Raw genomic sequence first — 19276 nt, 5'->3', positions numbered from 1 at the left:
GGGACGGAGCGGTGGCGGGAGAACGGAGACTCGTGGAGGACCGGCGCGGGCCAGGACAGCTGCTGGGGGCTTGGGGAAGCCCCAGGTAAGTGAAACAATGTGTTTATTTTCTATCTACAGTTCCGCTTTAATCCTTGCTAGCAAGCTGCACCTGTGTGAGTTTTTTTACAGACTCTATCCTGTTCACTGTACTCTGCTGGAGCCTGGAAACAGCTAACTGTATGTTACTGAGTAGGAAAGGGGGAGGCACTCAGGAGGGGCAAAGTGATTCCCAAGGGGAACCAGTGCCCCAGCATGCCCCAGTGTAGCACCACCCATGCTTATAACATGAATAGGTGAAAAGGAGAACAGTCAAGTTCTAAGTACAATCAGTATAATGAATATACATCTTGTAAATCTACATTATGAGATCAGCCTTTTAAAGTGGACCTGAACTTTTGCACAGGACAGAAGGAAAACATAGAGAACTGCACCCTGTGTGTATCTAGAGAGTTTAGGCTGTCTAATTCCCTCTCATTTGTGTCTAGTCTCAAGTTGTAATTCCCTGAGTCCTATGACTGCCTATGGCAGATAAGCAGATAAACTCATTTGAAAGCATAGGCTGTAAACAATATGTCTGCTTCCATGAATTAGGAAGTAGAAACTGTGCAGATTTATTTCAGGACTTGTATGAGCTGTAACAAAGAAATGTTTTTTTGTTTAAAGGTTATTATGCTGTTGTGTTTCTTTTAGGGCAGAGAGGAGGTCTGAGTTCAGGTCCACTTTAAGTCTGGTTGGTTGCACTGGACAACTGCTCCACATTTCATCCAGGGTTGTTTATACCTGCCCTGACCAGAGAGCTCTGCCTATAGCAGCCTTCCCTTTGCTTTTACTGGAGTCCTCTGCATCAGTGCGGAAACAAAAGGTGGATATTTTATAGGATGATAGAAGCAATTTTTATGAGCTGCTGCTCATCCTCTGCGTCATCCTCCTCGTCATTCTTCTATTCCTGGTCTATTAGCTGCTGCTTGTCATCAGGTTAAGGCATCTCCAATGTGTTTATATGTAGATAACATTAATTAGATTGCATCTGTTTTTGTGGTTAGAGCACATAATAATAAAGTTACCTGGAAAAGAGGCATGGCTAGTGGTAAAATATCAGTAAATTTATCAATATTTTTTTTCTATAAGTAAAATATTGGTAATTTTAACCAATATTTTACTATGACCTAACCTAAGCCTACTCTCATACTGATCCCTCCCTTTACCGATGCCTAATCGTTAACCATTCCTCTACCGATGCCTAACCATTAACCCTCCCCCTACCGATGCCTAATCCTTAACCCTCCCTCTACCGATGCCTAACTATTAACCATCCCTCTACCGATGCCTAACCATTAACCCCCCCCCCTACCGATGCCTAACCATTAACCCTCCCTCTACCGATGCCTAACCATTTACCCTTCCTCTACCGATGCCTAACCCTAAACCATCCCTCTACCGATGCCTATCCATTAACCCTCCCTCTACCGATGCCTAACCCTTAACCCCCCCTCTACCGATGCCTAACCCTTAATCCTCCCTCTACCGATGCCTAACCCTTAACCATCCATCTACCGATGCCTAACCATTAACCCTCCCTCTACCAATGCCTAACCTTTAACCCTCCCTCTACCGATCCTTAACTCTTGACCTTCCGTCTACTGATGCCTAAACCTAAAGCATCCCTCTACCAATGCCTAACCCTTAACTCAAGGTGGTGCCTAACCGTTAACCCTCCCTCTACAGATGACGAACCCTTAACCCTCTGGGGGATAATCCCGAGCTGAGCTCGGGGTAAGCCGCCACAGAGGTTTTCTCAGGCCCTGGTGGGCCGATTTGCATAATTTTTTTTTTGTTGCACGCAGCTAGCACTTTGCTAGCTGCGTGTATATACCGATCGCCGCCGCTCCGCGCTGATTCGCCGCTACTCGCCGTGCCGTGCCACTCCCCCCCCCAAGACCCCCTGCGCAGCCTGGCCAATCATTGCCAGGCAGCGCTGAGGGGTGGATCGAGACTCCCTCTGACGTCACGACGTCGTTGACGTCGATGACGTCATCCCGATCGTCGCCATGGCGACGGGGGAAGCCAAACAGGAAATCCCGTTCTGAACGGGATTTCCTGTTTGCTTTGTATGCCGGAGGCGATCGGAGGGGGTGGGGGGATGCCGCTGCACAGCGGCTATCATGTAGCGAGCCCTGGGCTCGCTACATGATTTAAAAAATAAAAAAAAATTAAAAATAGTGCTGCGCCACCTCCTGGGCGATATAATTGTATCCCCCAGGAGGTTAAAGAGGGTCTGAAGTGAAAAAAAAAATCTTCTTTTACGATCTAGTCCTCTTTAGCAGTATGAGCAAAGATAAATTGCAGCATCGGTGTGGCTGAACGGTGTATTTAACCCCCCTGAAATCCCTGGTCCAAAATCCTCTGGTACTTCCTGGAGGAGGCAGAGGTTTGGGCAGTAGCTCTGTTTCTACTTCCGTCAATCTGCGCTGATCGCCACTTCTTCCCGCCCCTCTCAGTCTTCTTTCACTGAGAGGGGCGGGGAGAGGCGGCAATCAGCGCAGATTGATTGGACTGGAGGCAGAGCTACAGTAGAGATGGGCCGAACGGTTCCCGGCAAACTTCCGGTGGTTCACGTTCGCCATGTAAGGCAAACTTTTCCGGAAGTTCGGTTCGCCCCATAGTGCACTATTAGGGTTAACTTTGACCCTCTACATCACAGTCAGCAGGCACATTGTAGCCAATCAGGCTACACTCCCTCGTGGAGCCACTCCCCCCCTTATATAAGGCAGGCTCCGCTGGCCATTACACTCACTAGTGTGCCTGCATTAACCTCCTTAGCGGTAACCCCGTGTGTGACACGGGGTAAGCCGCCGGAGGGTGCCGCTCAGGCCCTGCTGGGCCGATTTACATAATTTTTTTTTTGCTGGACGCAGCTAGCACTTTGCTAGCTGCGCCAGCACACTGATCGCCGCTGGCGCGCGCCCGATCGCCACTATCCGTTGCGGCGCGCGCCCCCCCCTCCCAGACCCCGTGCGCTGCCTGGCCAATCAGTGCCAGGCAGCGCCGAGGGGTGGATCGGGACTCCCAATGACGTCCCGACGTCGCTGACGTCGATGACGTCATCCCGCCCCATCGGCATGGCGACGGGGGAAGCCCTCCAGGAAATCCCGTTCTTTGAACGGGATTTCCTGATCGGAAGTGGGCGGGGGATGCCGCTGAGCAGCGGCTATCATGTAGCGAGCCCTGGGCTCGCTACATGATTTAAAAAAAAAAAAAAAAAAAAACTGCTGCGCTGCCCCCTGGCGGAATTTTTCATACCGCCAGGGGGGTTAATTAGAGAAGGGACAGCTGCATCAAACTCTCTCATAGGGAAATATTAGTTAGGCTGTTAGTTTGCTCCTTGCTGATTCTTATTGCTAAAATAGCACCCCACAACAGCTCTTTTGAGAGCTAATCTTGTGATCTTTTTTTTTCTGTGTGTCCCACTGACACTTGTGTTGCATAGACAGCCTTGCTAATTCATAGTGTGTGTGCGCCACTGCCAGCCAGGCCCAGCACATTCAGTGACTACCTGTGTGTGTGACAGGTGCACATTGTAATACCCAGTACTACATATACCTACCTGTTGTGTTCCCGTGCACCCACCTCATTACTGCATATACCTACCTGTTGTGTTCAGTGAACCCACCTCATCACTGCATATACCTACCTGTTGTATTCAGTGAACCCACCTCATCACTGCATATACCTACCTGTTGTGTTCAGTGAACCCACCTCATCACTGCATATACCTACCTGTTGTGTTCAGTGGCACGCTTTGCGGACATTCAGCGGAAAAACAACCTGCCGGTGAGACACTTGATATGTGATAGCCCGACTCGCTGGAATTCGACCCTGGTCATGTTCTCTCGCCTGCTAGAACAGGAGAAAGCCGTCACCCAGTGCCTGTACAATTACAGTAGAAGGACACAATCTGGGGAGATGGGGATGTTGTGGCCCAACAACTGGACACGGATGCGAAATGCATGCAGGCTCATGTGGCCGTTTGAGGAGGTGACCAACCTGGTGAGTCGCAGTGAAGGCACCATCAGACTTGCCCTCCATAACAGATTCTCGTTAAAGGATTTAAAGTTGATTCATTTCACATATACAGCAGGGCCTCGAAAGTCCTCCTGTATTGTTATTTTTGGTCACTACCTCGGGACGTGCATGCCTGCCTGCTGCCTTCCTTGGATGTGTGGTGGTAGCCGTTTCTTAGGCTCCAACTCCGGACAGGAATCGAACCAGGATTCCCCGGCCATTACCCGTGGTCACCATGGTACTGAGTAAGTACCATCGAAAGTTTCACACAGTTGAATGAATGGCAGACTTGCCCTCCATAATAACACATTCTTGGCAAATGCTTTAGATCTGACCACAGATGCCTGGTCTGCAAAGCACGGTCAGGGCAGGTACATTACTTATACAGCATGGGTCTCAGGCTCCCACTCTGGACCGGAATAGAACCCTGATTCCCTGATCAGTGGTCACTCATAATGGCAGACTTGCCCTCCATAACAGATTCTCGCCTCCTTGAGGAGGTGACCAACCTGGTGAGTCGCCGTAAAGGCACTATATCAGAATTGCCCTCCATAACAGATTCTCATTAAAGGATTTAAAGTTGATTCATTTCACATATACAGCAGGGCCTCGAAAGTCCTCCTGTATTGTTATTTTTGGTCACTACCTCGGGACGTGCATGCCATGCCTGCTGCCTTCCTTGCCTGGATGTGTGGTGGTATCCATTTCTTAAGCTCCCACTCCGGACCGGAATCGAACCAGGATTCCCCGGCCATTACCCGTGGTCACTCGCAATGGCAGACTTGCCCTCCATGAGATTCTCGTTGCAGGTACTGAACAGCAAGCAGAACAAGTATTTAAAAAAATAGACGTAAGCTTTAACAATGGTAGAGAAAGAACCTGCTGTGTTCTACTGCTTGTGTGTGTCGAATTTAGCATTCAGTATGGAGGCAGTGTTGGTGGGCTTTCTGGATGTGAGAGGTCCAGAGCCTGGGTGTGAGAGGTCCAGGCCCACCTGCACTCCCCTCCAGGTATCGCATGTTGGCCTTGGGTCCCGGCCAGTGAGAGAGGTCCGGGGCCCCTGGCCATCGTGTGAACCAATCGTGTGTTTTTGATGTATACACATGTAAGATGTTTTAATGCACTTTAGGCCTGCAATTTAGCATTTAATGTGATTTCTGCCCTTAAAATGCTGCTTTGCGTCCAAATCCAGATTTTTTTCCCCGGGACTTTTGGCGTCTATCCCACTCCGCCATGCCCCCCTCCAGGTGTTAGACCCCTTGAAACATCTTTTCCATAACTTTTGTAGCCAGCATAATTTTTCTAGTTTTCAAAGTTCACCTCCCCATTAAAGTCTATTGTGGTTCGCGAAAGTTCGTGCAAACCGAACCTTTTGCAGAAATTCGTGAACCGGGTTCGCAAACCTAAAATCGGATGTTCGGGCCATCTGTAAGCTACAGCGCAAAGCTCTGCTTCCCCTGGATAGCAAAATCCACAACCTGGAAAGCCGTGGATTTTTGCCCCGAGATTTTGGGGGGTTAATACATCGATCAGTCGTGCAGATGCGGCATTTCATCTTTGCTCATACTGCTAAAGAAGACTAGATAGTAAAAGGAGAGAATTTTATTTGCTTCAGACTCTCTTTAACCACTTAGCAACCCTTGCCACGCTTATCTACGCCCCTTTAAAATTCACCTGGGGCACAGGGGTGTAGATAGGCATCTCCTGTTTGTTTTCCCGGTGTGAGCGTTCGCGTGCGCGATCGCGTGCACGCGGATTTGCGGTCGCGATCGGCACCTGCTGGTCAGCCAATCAAAGTGCTTACAAGTTTGAATGAGCACTGCCAAAGCCAATGACAGTGCTCATTCATTCAGAATGTGTGTAAACACTGAATCAGTCACTATGCTGTTACAGTTACTGAGATCACTCGTGAGAGGATCTCAGATAACTAATACAGCATTAGTGAGTGATCAGCATCAGTTAGGTTTTTTTTTAAATAAATTTTACCCCCATTAAGCCCATTAACCCTTGCCTCCCTAAAATGTTAAAATTGCTGTGGTTTTTAGGGGAAAAACCCTGTGGTAGAGAAGTGGTTAAAGAGGAACTCCAGTGAAACTTATGTAATAAAAAAAGTGCTTCATTTTTACAATAGTTATGTATAAATGATTTAGTCAGTGTTTTCCCATTGTAAAACCTTTCCTCTCCCGGATTTACATTCTGGCATTTATCACATGGTGACATTTTTTACTGCTGGCAGGTGATGTCAGTGGAAGGAGATGCTGCTTGCTTTTTTGGGCATTTGGAAACAGCTGTAAACAGCTATTTCCCACAATGCAATGAGGTTCACAGACCAGAAACTGTCAGGACCATGGTCCTGACATCACACTGTGGTAGGGGTTTCACTGCAATATTAGCCATACAGACCCCCCTGATGTTCTGTTTGAGAAAAGGAAAAGATTTGACATGGTAAAGGGGGTATCAGCTACTGATTGGGATGAAGTTCAGTTCATGGTTACAGTTTCTCTTTAACCCTCCCACTACCGATGCCTAACCCTTAATCTCCCTAGTGGTAATAAACTCTTACCCTTGCGTATCTACGTGTACAGACCACTCTGCTCCTTCTATCACAATGACCAGGGAATACTCTGTCTCCCTCTCCCCCTCCCTCTATTTCTCTCTGTTTCTCTTCCTCTCCCTCTATCACTGTCTTTTTGACTGAAGCCTGGTCCAATGACTGACCGAGGCGAAGCCCGTCTATGCTGGTTAAGGGGACTTTGCTGTTCTTCTATTATGAGTTGGATAAACATGTTGTTTAAACTTTTTCCCTCTTACAGATCAGTGAGAATCCAGTATTTGTGCCCGGAGTGTGGGGACCGTATTACTCTGCCATGGTGCCAGGCTTCTGGCTGAATGAGGGTGGGCAGAGTGCTACTGGAAAGCTGGTAAGTTTGGCCACAGTGTTCAGGCAAGGCATGGTAAGCTTTGTCCAGGCATTTAGCTTGTTTAATAGCCACTTGATTTAGTTAAAAAAAAAAAAAAAAAAATCTTATTTAAAGACTTTAAAGAGAGCCAGAGGTGGGCTCAAAAAAAAAAAAAAAAAAAAAAGGTAGGCTACATGACCTGGGGGGCTGAGCAGATCAGGTAGCCACAAAAGCTGCTGCTCCCGAGAGCCGCAATGGCCCACTTTTTACTTGCGTGACCCAGGGTCATGACGCTACGCTGAGAGACTGTGTTGTCTCTCATAGCATGCAGGGAGGCGGGGGAGTGGCAGGAGGTACGGCCAGGGAGAGAGCACTGCCCAATGGCAGCTCAGGAAACCCTACAGGAATGCCCCTGGCGGGCGTTTTGAACAGGGAATTCCTCTCCCCTCTGTTTACCTGCAAGTTAGCAACAAATCTTGTTGCTAACTTAGCACGGCGGTGGGGGGGGGGGGGGGCAGAGAGCGGCAGTTGGGGGACACAGAGCCATGTCATTAGGCAGAGAACATGGCTCTGTGTCCCATCTGCCCCCTCGAAGATCCAGGTTCTCTTTAATGGTTACTTGCGTTTGGAAAATCCCAAGGTTTTTCACAAACAAAACGGAATGCAGCTGGTGTAAAAGGGCCTTGCGAAGTTATGTGGCAAAAGAAAAGGGGAAGGAACATTATATGTTCTCAATAATAGGATAGAAATAGAGTTTATTAAACATAAAATCCTCAGAAAAAAACTAACAAAATCAAATACAACACAGTTCCCAATATCCCCCCCCCCCCCCCCCCAATACTCACAGGCCTCCAACGTCGTATTGCAGCCTTCTTCTTGCTCCTAGAGGACTCCTAGTGGCTTTAAGACTTCCCCCATGCTTGGAAGCCAGCATGTCACCTGACCAGCATCGGGTGACATGACACGCCAACTTGTGTGCATGGGCGCGGGGCGCCGCTAGGAGCAAGAGGAAGGCTACTACACATCGCTGGAGGCTCAGCAAGTATTTTAAAGGCTGCAAACACCCCCATAAACCCCCAAAAAGACAGTCCTCATGGGCGTAACAATCACCCCTGTGACCCCCACCATTGCAGGGGGGCCCAGAGGCTTTGGGGGACCTTTTTCCTCCCTCTCCCCAACTGCAAGTGTGCCAATTAGCAGAAAAACCTCCCCGTTCGCTCACAAAAACCGACCCGGTCACCTCTTCTCGCCATGCAGAGTAGCGAGTAGCCGGGAGTGTCTGTAATTTTTTCCTGCTTCCAGACGCTGCTTCATAGCAGACCACTCTCTGCTGCCATTCGCTGGCTCCCGATCACATGACCCTCATGGGGTTCAGGGATTATTTTTACAGGGGGGCCCTGTTACGTCTAGTTACGCCCCTGCTTTGCTGTTTATATCTGAAGCTCCTCTTCAGTGTAGATGAGGTGTTGACCTTGGGAGGCTGAGTAACGGAATCTAATTCCACCTGCTCTTTATCGGTGGGGTCTTCAGAAATGATGAAGCATCTGTAAATCGGGAAGATAGCATCACATTTTATTTTTTTTTACCAGATCCTCAAATGCCACAAAAGCTACCAGAATTGATTGCTGCAGATTGACTTCTTGCAGGAAATATGGATTGTTAGTCATGGCCGTTAGATAATCCTGCGTGAGTCAGATGAAGAGATGGACAAAGCGTAGCATCTGCATCATTGGCTTATTGATTTTGGTTTTAAAATGATTAATGAACAAGCAGGGTACAGAGACCTTTCAGCCAAACTCATTTGCTGTTTTCTTTTCCTCCTCAATAATTTAAATCAAGCCTGATCTTTGCCATCTGCTTTATTCAGGACCCTGCTGTAAAATGCCTCAGCTAAATCCTGGATTATTGTGTTGGAGAGTTTTGCTCCAGCGTAAGCAGTTCCTAATAGGGAAAACTAAACATATCCAGAGGGTGAAGTTGGCAGTAGAAGTTGCGTGTTCATAATCAAAGGATCTGGAACTCCGTAGTGAGAGTTATGGAGGAAGACAGATCAGTAACGGATTAAGGATTCATGGGGCCTTTGCAAGATAGCAGGTTTGGCTCCTCCTACTTAGCACCTGGCTTTTCTGGTAAGGTGAGGAGGTAGAAGGGATCAGAGGAGGCGGCAGCCGGGCCCCTGGACACCAAACAGGCCCTAGGCACTTGCCTGGGTTGCCTTGTGGATGACCTGTTTTTGGGACAGATGATTTTTGTGCATATTGTGCTTAAAGGACAACCGAGGTGACATGTGACATGATGAGATAGACATGTGTATGTACAGTGCCAAGCACACAAATAACTAGGCTGTGTTCCTTTTTTCTTTCTCTTCCTGAAAGAGTTAAGCATCAGGTATGCAAGTGACAGTTTCTGTCTGGGTGGGACTGGGTCAGAGGGTTATGCTCTGAGCTCCCTCCGCTCTCCCCCTCACTGATAAGAAATTACAGCCATAAAACACTCTTCTGCCAGTAAATGACTCCTGAGAGCACAAAAGAGATAAAAAGGGCCAATAATTCATAGATTTGAGCTCTAGCATACTTCAACGAAGGTGTCATTGAACAGAGACAATGAAACAGCAAAAACCTAAAAACTAAATTAAAATATAAAATAAAACTGTGGGATATCTAAAAAGTCATTTTTAGGAGGAGGAGGATAGATACAATTGTTTTTCTCATCAATTTATTTTCACCTTGGACAGCCTTTAAACTATTGTTCTTTTTATTCTGTGCTCAGTTAACTGCCCAACCTTGTACACCGTATAAACGCTGTGATCACATACTCTTTGATGGGTTCATTGGATGCAGTGACAGGTGCATTCTGCTCTATGTTTAGCATGGTAGTTGTTACTTCCTAAACTACTTAATAAGAAGACTGTTGGGCTAGCTTACCAATAAGCAGAATAAGCCAGAATAAGATAATTTAGTGCCAAAGGCAGAGATGCTTAACCTCCCTGGCGTTCAATATCCCCAGGATTTCTGTTGCAAAAAGTGATCCAATTTTCATAACCTTTTTTTCTGTAACTTGCCAAAATGTGTCAATCAAGGGTCTAGTATACAGTACAGGAGAGTACTGACGTGTATGCACGTCAATACTGTTCACAGCATGTTTTGTATTGACGTGTATATCTGTCAATACCGCTAGGGAGGTTAAAGGACAACTGAAGTGAGAAGTATATGGAGGCTGCCATATTATTTCCTTGTAAACAATACCATTTGCCTGGCAGCACTGGTGATCTATTTGGCTGCACTAGTGTCTGAATAACACCAGAAACAAGCATGCAGCTCATTTTGTCAGCTCTGACAATAATGTCAGAAACTCCTGATCTGATCTGCATGCTTTTTCAGGGTGTATGACTAAAAGTATTAGAGGTAGGGGATCAGCAGGATAGTCAGGACACTGGTATGGTTAAAAGGAAATAAATATGGCAGCCTCCATAACCCTCTTACTTCAGTCCTTTAATAGTGTTGAGCTAGAATTTCGAATAATCATAATTTCATATTAAAATTCCCATTTACGATGCAAAAACCTAATGCAAAGCTATGATTAAATTCATAATTATTTCATGCATAACTGTAATTGATTCCATGGGAACAAGTAAAGAAAAAGTCACAGGTTTGTTTTAAAATGTATAAAATGCATATAATATCGGTATATATTAAAGTGTACCGCGGCAAAATGTAATTTTACCAAGTTTAAAAACATTTAGTCTTTGATTTTTTTAAAGGAACACTATCAAACCAAGGGCTTGATTCACAAAAGAGTGCTAACTGTTAGCACGGCCGTTTTCGTGCGAATTTTCGCATTGCGCGCGATCGCAAATTTTTACGCGAAACGATAACGTTTTCTCGCGCAAACGCGTATTTTACCGCGAAATCGCTATCGTTTGCACACGAAAATTTGCGTTTGCGCGCGAAACCGTAATTGTTTAGCGCGAAAATTCGCGAACGCGCGCAATGCGAAAATTCGCGCGAAAACGGCCGTGCTAACAGTTAGCACTCTTTTGTGAATCAAGCCCCAAGTGTTCTAAAATGACAAATTATTCTACAAATAATGTCTAAGTAACTATGTAAACATCAGATTAGAGCAGGCTGTCATCAGTTTAGAATGAAAGGAATTTGATAAAGTAAACAAAAGAGATAAGCAAGTGAATTGTATCCATCATTATTTACCAGCACTTCAGCAACTTTCTCAATCCCAGGTTAAAAAATGGATAATGTTAATGGATAGTGTTCCTTTAAATCAACTTTCTCAAAAACGACTGCCTATTGCCTCAAGCAGCAAAAAGTCTAGTACCAGCCCTGATGTTGCGCAGCTCCTCCATCACAATCCTGTGGCCAGGAGCGTTCTGCGCTTGCACAGTAAGTAAAAATTGCTACTGGGCGTTTGCAGAATGCTCCTGGCCACAGTAGGACAATCGAGGAGTTGTGCAACCATGATTCACACGTGCATTGGCTGGACAGCATACGGAGTGCAGATGGAGAATCATTATCCTTGGACATGGTGTTTCACCCACAGTGCGAAAGGAAAGAAGCTGTATTTCCCGTCTAGTATTGGATAGCTGGGAGTTTCCCTTTATACTGTTAATAGAATGAGGTCCCCTCTGGGGCAAAGACTGATGAGATAAGTTCTGCCTCCTTTGTAAATGCGTTGGAACTTGGCAGCAGCATATTAGTATTATTATTTACATTCATAAAATGAATAAAAGGCCCTTTTCATTACTGCGTTCTGCAGAGCTAAGGCAGAATTTATGTAAATAAGCTGAAGTGGCCACTTCAGGGCTGCTTCCCAAATGGAATCTTAAGCAGATAAATAGATTATTTGCATTAAGCGCTACGGAATGAAAAGCAATGTCCATTCGGCTGCATTTCATTTGCATCCCTCTCTCTCTCTCTCTCTCTCTCTCTCTCTGTTCTAAGATTGATCACGTCGTCAGGAACCATAATGCGTTTGAAGAGTTACAGGGAAGAGCTGCAGCCAGGTCAGTACAGTTGTGTCTGGCGGAATCTCTTGTGTGTGTCATTACTCTAATGACAGAACGCAGCCCCGTCCTCCATCACAACGCTCTCGACGTGCCAAGACGGCCCAGGATTTAATTACTTTTGTCTCGGGCTGATTGAAAGCTTTTTGGAAGAAAATACAGTCCATGGAACGAGGATCAAAGACATAAAAAGATTGTGTTTCTAAATGAAAAGAGAGAGGTTTGTCCCCCAGGACATAATAGAAGATGAGGAATGACAATGGTTTGGGAATATAGGTGTCATGTGCCTTGAATGTACCTTCCCTGCTCACTTAGGGATCGGGATTAAAGCGCAGCTGTAGGCAAAATAGAAATACACCACCTGAAAGCTTTAAAGCGGACCTGAACTCAGAATTTCCCCTCTGCTCTGAAAGATAAGCAACAACATACTAACCCTAAAGTAGAATACAAATCTTGCAATAAATCTGAAGTGTCTACTTCCTGCTTTCATGGAAGCAGACATATTGTTAATGTCCTGTTTTTACCAGTTCGCTGCTCTGCCGTGGTAGCCAGCTGACACAGCTGAGATATCAAATTACAACTTGTGATTAGACACAGATGAGGGGGCTAAACTCTCTAAATACATACAGGGTGCATTTATCTATGCTCTCCTTCTGTCCTTTGCAAAAGTTCAGGTCCACTTTAAAGAGGCATTGTAGTGACATTTATGGTATTTTTCCTTGTTTCAGCATCAGAAACAGTTCCTATATTATGTCATGGAGATGCATGTGATTTGTTTGATCACCTGATAGATTTGCAAAGCGCTGATTTGCTGTGGTCACATCCTGCTTTAAGATATGATCATGGCTAGCAAGTCAGAGACTTGCATATCTATCACCTGACCTGATCACATGCTTCTACATGAGTTCTCCTTGACATGACCATCATTATTCCTATACCTGTATGTTGCTTTATGTTGGTATGTAGCCCCACCCAGTTATGTTTATACTAGGCTGATTAGCCTGATTATCATCTATAAATGAATATTGTAATGTTGAGTTATTTCCTTAGCAAACATGCTGAGAAGACGAGTCTCAGAAGGAGATGATCAAGGCATAACTACAAATTATGTACCCCTACAAGCATAACTTTTATGGGGGTCCCTCAAAATTCACACCCCTTCCCCAGTGTTGACTCCCCAACTAATAACAAGTTTACCTCCAACAACATCTGTACTGGAGGCATAAGCAAACGGAGGGGGGGGGGGGAATTACAGCTGCCCAGAATCCCCCAAGTGAAGACACCAGAATATCTGCAGGCATCCTGCAGCTCACAGCACTGCCCCCTTTCTTTCCCAGCTTCAGCTGACTTTGGTTGTAGCAGCAGTGTGTGTACAGAGCATGGAGCAGCACTGTGTGTACAGAGCATGGAGCAGCAGCATGTGTACAGAGCATGGAGCAGCAGTGTGTGTACAGAGCATGGATCAGCTGTGTGTGTACAGAGCATGGAGCAGCAGCATATGTACAGAGCATGGAGCAGCAGTGTGTGTACAGAGCATGGAGCAGCTCTGGGTAACTTAACAGAGTCAGGCATGAGCTCAGCCCTGTGCCCTGCTGTGTGAATGCTTCACTTTCCCCTTCATTACCAATGTCGGCTGTCCTCATTATTGTCTGTATCCAAACTGCTCCTGATTGATCCCGTTGTCGGTCGGACTGGAAATTGCATTATGTGTACCCAGAATGATAGCCTATCATATTATTATACTGTATTGTACGTGGCTGAGACCTTTCAGGAATCCCCCCCCTTGAGACCTATCAGGAATCTGCCCCTTGAAAATCTTGGGTTTGCCCCTGGGAGGTATGGCCTCTGTTTCAGAAGGAGTGAGGGTAAGATGTTGGGGCCCCTCACAGCTCTGGGCCCCCTTGTAACTGTAAGGACTGCCCCCGCATTGATATTCCTCTGATTGGAGTGTTGCATAGATACCTTATCACTTCACACCTTCTTTTGTAAGCCTTTAAACTCCACATTTTTTTCTTTTAACTTTCTGTTCGAGTTTATGCCTCATTGCTTTTAGATGAATTAGAACTTATCAGGCAATAAACAGCCTCTATAGTTTCTACTAAACTGTTTAATTCCTCTCCAGCTTCTCCGTGGTGTTTCAAAGTAATAATAAACCATTCACTGACATAAGTGAGTCAAAAAAAACACTGATTGTTTCAAGAAACCGAAAAAAACTAGAGGAAAAATTCAGAAAAAGTTTGAAGTTTTAAATTACGAGTTGGTTCCAAGAAGGCAAAACATTTGGAGTGATGTGAAGGCTGATGTGAATTAATGATTTTAATGCCTTCCAAGTGGAGTGTATTCTGAGCGATAGACTTTGATAGGGCGCACATGTGAGCACCTAATTGGAAAAACATGGGGGTAAATGAGCGCAGTCACAGAGTAAATATACAGCTGCTCCGGGGTCAGTTGTGACAGGGGTAAGGCTTATGCCAGAGCCCCTCCGGGGGTTCATTAGAGTGTGGCTTTGTGTACGCAGGCCCCCTAAATGAATATTACCGCTTCACTTTAAATGAGAAAATGGCCGATCAGTCGTCATTAAGCTTTCAGGGCGCTATTACGCAAAAACTAGTTTGAGGGATTCCTAGACAGGATCGCAGGCAGCTCGTCTCCCCATCATTCAGAAAAAAAGACAAATAGAAAAAGATGTCTGAGTTTGCAGCACGCCGAGGTCAGGGCATTCTGCTTATTATGCTCCATCCCCCGTATATGGTTTAAAGCAGAGCTCCCCAACACTGTTGTTAAAGGACAACTGAGGTGACAAGATGAGATAGACATATGTATGTACAGTGCCAAGCACACAAATGACAAGGCTGTGTTCCTTTTTTTTTTACTTTCTCTGCCTGAAAGAGTTAAAAAACAGGTATGCACCTGGTCGGGACTGGGTCTGACTACAGCATAACCCTCACTGATTAGTAATTACAGCCATAAAATACTTTCCTGTCAGTAAATGGCTTCTGAGAGCAGGAAAGAGCTATAAATAATCAAAAATGCATAGATTTGAGCTCTAGGATACTTCAATGAAGGTGTCAATGAGCAAAGACAATGAAACAGTAAAAACTTAAAAACTAGATTTATATATGAAATAAAACTGTGGGATCTCTAACAAAGTAATTTTTAGGAGAAGGCAGATGGATAAAATTGTTTTTCTCATCAGCTTATTTTCACCTCCGATGTCCTTTAAGGCCCACCAACAGTACTTGTTTTGCAGAAAACCACAAACACGCTCAGGTGAGGTAATTACTGTCTCAGCAGAGCTGATTAACTACCTCTGTGGATTTCCACAAAACAGGCACTGTTGGTGGGCCTTGAGGACAGGGTTGGGGAACACTGGTTTACAGTGTACCGGAAGTCAGTGGAGTAGGCTACTCCACTGACTTCCGGTACACTGTAAACCAGTGTTCCCCAACCCTGTCCTCAAGGCCCTCCGAGTAGCTAAGGATCTGTGGGCCCCGATGCAAGTTTTACATTGGGGCCCTCCAAGCACTCTACATAACAATTTATACGGCGCACTAAAACCTGCCTAGGGCAACTACAGTGTCAGAGGTGCAAGAAGGGAATGGGGAACAGTTTGTTAATGATTACCACTATTCAAAGTATCTATAGAAGTGATTATTCTGAGCACAGGACCAATAGAGAGTTAATACTGAAGTTGAGGGAGGGCCCCTTGGAGCTCCTCTGGCCCGAGGGCCCCGATGCGGTCGCCACCTCTGCACCCCCTATTGCTACGCCCCTGCCTGAAGCGACTTTATGAGATAAACATGTGTATGTACTGGGCCAAACATATTAATCACCAGGCTGTTTTACTTGTTGTATTTTGCTGCCTGAAAGAGTTAATTTCTAGGCATGGAAGTGACAGCTTCTGTCTTGTCGGTAGCTTGTCGGGAATATAGTAAATATCACTGATAAGCAGATTAGAGCCATAAAAGTTTTCCTGGCAGGACACAACTTCTGAGGGCAGGGAGGGATAAAATACAAGAACTATGGACCTTTTCCTAACTCTGGGAACTTTAATAGGCTGCCACTGAGTAGAGACAGTAAAATATTCAACCTACTTTGTAAATGATAAAATATAAAATAAAAGTCATTTTTAGGAATAGGAAGATAAATATAATTGTTTATCTCATCATTTTATTTTTGTAACGCTGGGGGGTCATACTTTCTGACCAGCCAGCACAACAAGGCTGAGAGCTGAATTATGGAGGAGGCTACACAGGCTGCCCAGAGCAACTGCAGCTCTGGGCTTCTGATAAGACGCAATGGCAGCGCAGTGCGATGTTGCGCTGCTCTGGCGATAGCAAACATTCAGACAGATACAAGACAGACTGGAATGAGGTAGCCAATAGCAACCACAGCAATGGCTACCTGCAAGGACAGGACTAGGAGGACAGAGGCTGACAGAATGAATGCTTGCTAAACTAGTCACTGCCACAGTGACAGCAAGCATTCACAAAGACAAGAGTGAGGTAACCAATAGCAACCACAGCAATGGCTACCTCGCAAGGACAGAACAGAATAGTCAGGAAATAGCAGAATCAAAGGTAGGCAAACGTAATACATAGACAAATATACAATAGATATGATTTCCTAGCGTATTACAATTTATAGCTATCAATGAAACTACAAACGACTGACTAACATACAGTGGGTTGCAAAAGTATTCGGCCCCCTTGAAGTTTTCCACATTTTGTCACATTACTGCCACAAACATGCATCAATTTTATTGGAATTCCACGTGAAAGACCAATACAAAGTGGTGTACATGTGAGAAGTGGATCGAAAATCATACATCATTCCAAACATTTTTTACAAATAAATAACTGCAAAGTGGGGTGTGCGTAATTATTCGGCCCCCTGAGTCAATACTTTGTAGAACCACCTTTTGCTGCAATTACAGCTGCCAGTCTTTTAGGGTATCTCTCTACCAGCTTTGCACATCTAGAGACTGAAATCCTTGCCCATTCTTCTTTGCAAAACAGCTCCAGCTCAGTCAGATTAGATGGACAGCGTTTGTGAACAGCAGTTTTCAGATCTTGCCACAGATTCTCGATTGGATTTAGATCTGGACTTTGACTGGGCCATTCTAACACATGTATGTTTTGTTTTAAACCATTCCATTGTTGCCCTGGCTTTATGTTTCGGGTCGTTGTCCTGCTGGAAGGTGACCCTCCGCCCCAGTCTCAAGTCTTTTGCAGACTCCAAGAGGTTTTCTTCCAAGTTTGCCCTGTATTTGGCTCTATCCATATTCCCATCAACTCTGAACAGCTTCCCTGTCCCTGCTGAAGAGAAGCACCCCCCGAGCATGATGCTGCCACCACCATATTTGACAGTGGGGATGGTGTGTTCAGAGTGATGTGCAGTGTTAGTTTTTTGCCACACATAGCGTTTTGCATTTTGGCCAAAAAGTTCCATTTTGCTCTCATTTGACCAGAGCACCTTCTTACACATGTTTGCTGTGTCCCCCACATGGCTTGTGGCAAACTGCAAACGGGACTTCTTATGCTTTCTGTTAACAACGCCTTTCTTCTTGCCAATCTTCCATAAAGTCCAACTTTGTACAGTGCATGACTAATAGTTGTCCTATGGACAGAGTCTCCCACCTGAGCTATAGATCTCTGCAGCTCGTCCAGAAGCATTTCTGATCAGCGCTCTCCTTGTTCGGCCTGTGAGTTTAGGTGGACGGCCTTGTCTTGGTAGGTTTACAGTTGTGCCATACTCCTTCCATTTCTGAATGATCGCTTGAACAGTGTTCTGTGGGATGTTCAAGGCTTTGGAAATCTTTTTGTAGCCTAAGCCTGCTTTCAATTTCTCAATAACTTGATCCCTGACCTGTCTGGTGTGTTCTTTGGACTTCACGGTGTTGTTGCTCCCAATATTCTATTAGACAACCTCTGAGGCCGTCACAGAGCAGCTGTATTTGTACTGACATTAGATTACACACAGGTGCACTCTATTTAGTCATTAGCACTCATCAGGCACTGTCTATAGGCAACTGACTGCACTCAGATCAAAGGGGGCCAAATAATTATGCACACACCACTTTGCAATTATTTATTTGTAAAAAATGTTTGGAATCATGTATGATTTTTGTTCCACTTCTCACATGTCCACCACTTTGTGTTGGTCTTTTATGTGGAATTCTAATAAAATTGATCCATGTTTGTGGCAGTAATGTGACAGAATGTGGAAAACTTCAAGGGGGCCGAATACTTTTGCAACCCACTGTATGTAATTATCGGCGATGAACCGATATATAACATAAGCAAGGAAGAATGGCTAGGAACTGGAGCAATACAGGGAACAAGGCTAGGTAATATAAAATCTCTATACTAAAAGGAGTCCGTATATATGTCCCCGTGGGAAATATATAACGTAGCTCCACAGGATAACTGAACTAAGACAAAGAATATATTTTACAGTATGAATGGACCCAGTAACAGCCTAGACAGAGCTGAAACTATGACGGGTCGAGGTCTAGCAGGAGAGGCAGGCCTTTATGCTGGCATCAGCCAATGGATGCAAGCATGAAAATCTCCACACAGCTGAATAGTTATCACTCAATCCTGTGCTGGCCGGAATCCCATTTGCTAGTTGAAAGACCATCATAACAAATGCATGCAGTACTATACAAGGACATGCATGCAGGAAATCCAGGGCTATCTGGCTGCAGCTCAGCTGCAGCAAACCATTAGTGGAATAATGACAGTACTCTGAGCTGTCCAGAACTGCAGAGCAATTGCAAATGACAAAGTGACTCACTGCGAATGCACAACCGAATGCAGACTGACAAACCAGAACTGTCCATTTGCGGCTCCACCTGCAATGGACAGAACACGTCACAGGAGGAATCCTAACAATTTTCACCTCAGGATTACTTTAAAGTGTACCTGAAGTGACCTGTTGAGATTAACATGTGCATGTATTATCAATGGAGAAGGACTGGCACAGAGTATCCAAACACCAAAAAAAACATTTAAGAGAAAACCCAGCAGCCAGTAATGTAATATGGCACGGTATTGAGAAATGGTTCAAGTAAAGAGGATTACTCAAACTTTTCTGCTTGCAAAGAGAATTGCAACCACCACTTAGGTAAGCAGAGGAAATTCCGCCACCGCTCATGTTTGTTGAGGATCCTCACTGGTCGTCTCCTGGTTTATAAAGTGTACCCAAGGTGACATGTGACATGATGAGATAAACATGTGTATGTGCAACACAAAAC

The 19276-nt window shown here is 45.2% G+C and overlaps 1 protein-coding gene across 5 annotated transcripts in view; it reads left to right on the top strand.

The window, feature by feature from the left end:
* FGGY (FGGY carbohydrate kinase domain containing) overlaps positions 1 to 19276 on the top strand; it is a 339037-nt gene that overhangs the window by 206961 nt on the left and 112800 nt on the right. For all 5 annotated transcript variants that reach the window (XM_068239391.1, XM_068239395.1, XM_068239393.1 and 2 more), the window contains exons 9-10: positions 6918 to 7025; positions 11957 to 12018. In XM_068239391.1, the coding sequence (XP_068095492.1) occupies positions 6918 to 7025; positions 11957 to 12018 (170 nt within the window). The remainder of the gene's footprint in view (positions 1 to 6917; positions 7026 to 11956; positions 12019 to 19276) is intronic.

The sequence above is a fragment of the Hyperolius riggenbachi genome, chromosome 6, assembly GCF_040937935.1.
Source record: "Hyperolius riggenbachi isolate aHypRig1 chromosome 6, aHypRig1.pri, whole genome shotgun sequence".
NCBI lineage: Eukaryota > Metazoa > Chordata > Amphibia > Anura > Hyperoliidae > Hyperolius > Hyperolius riggenbachi.
This window is presented reverse-complemented; position numbering and strand designations above follow the sequence as displayed.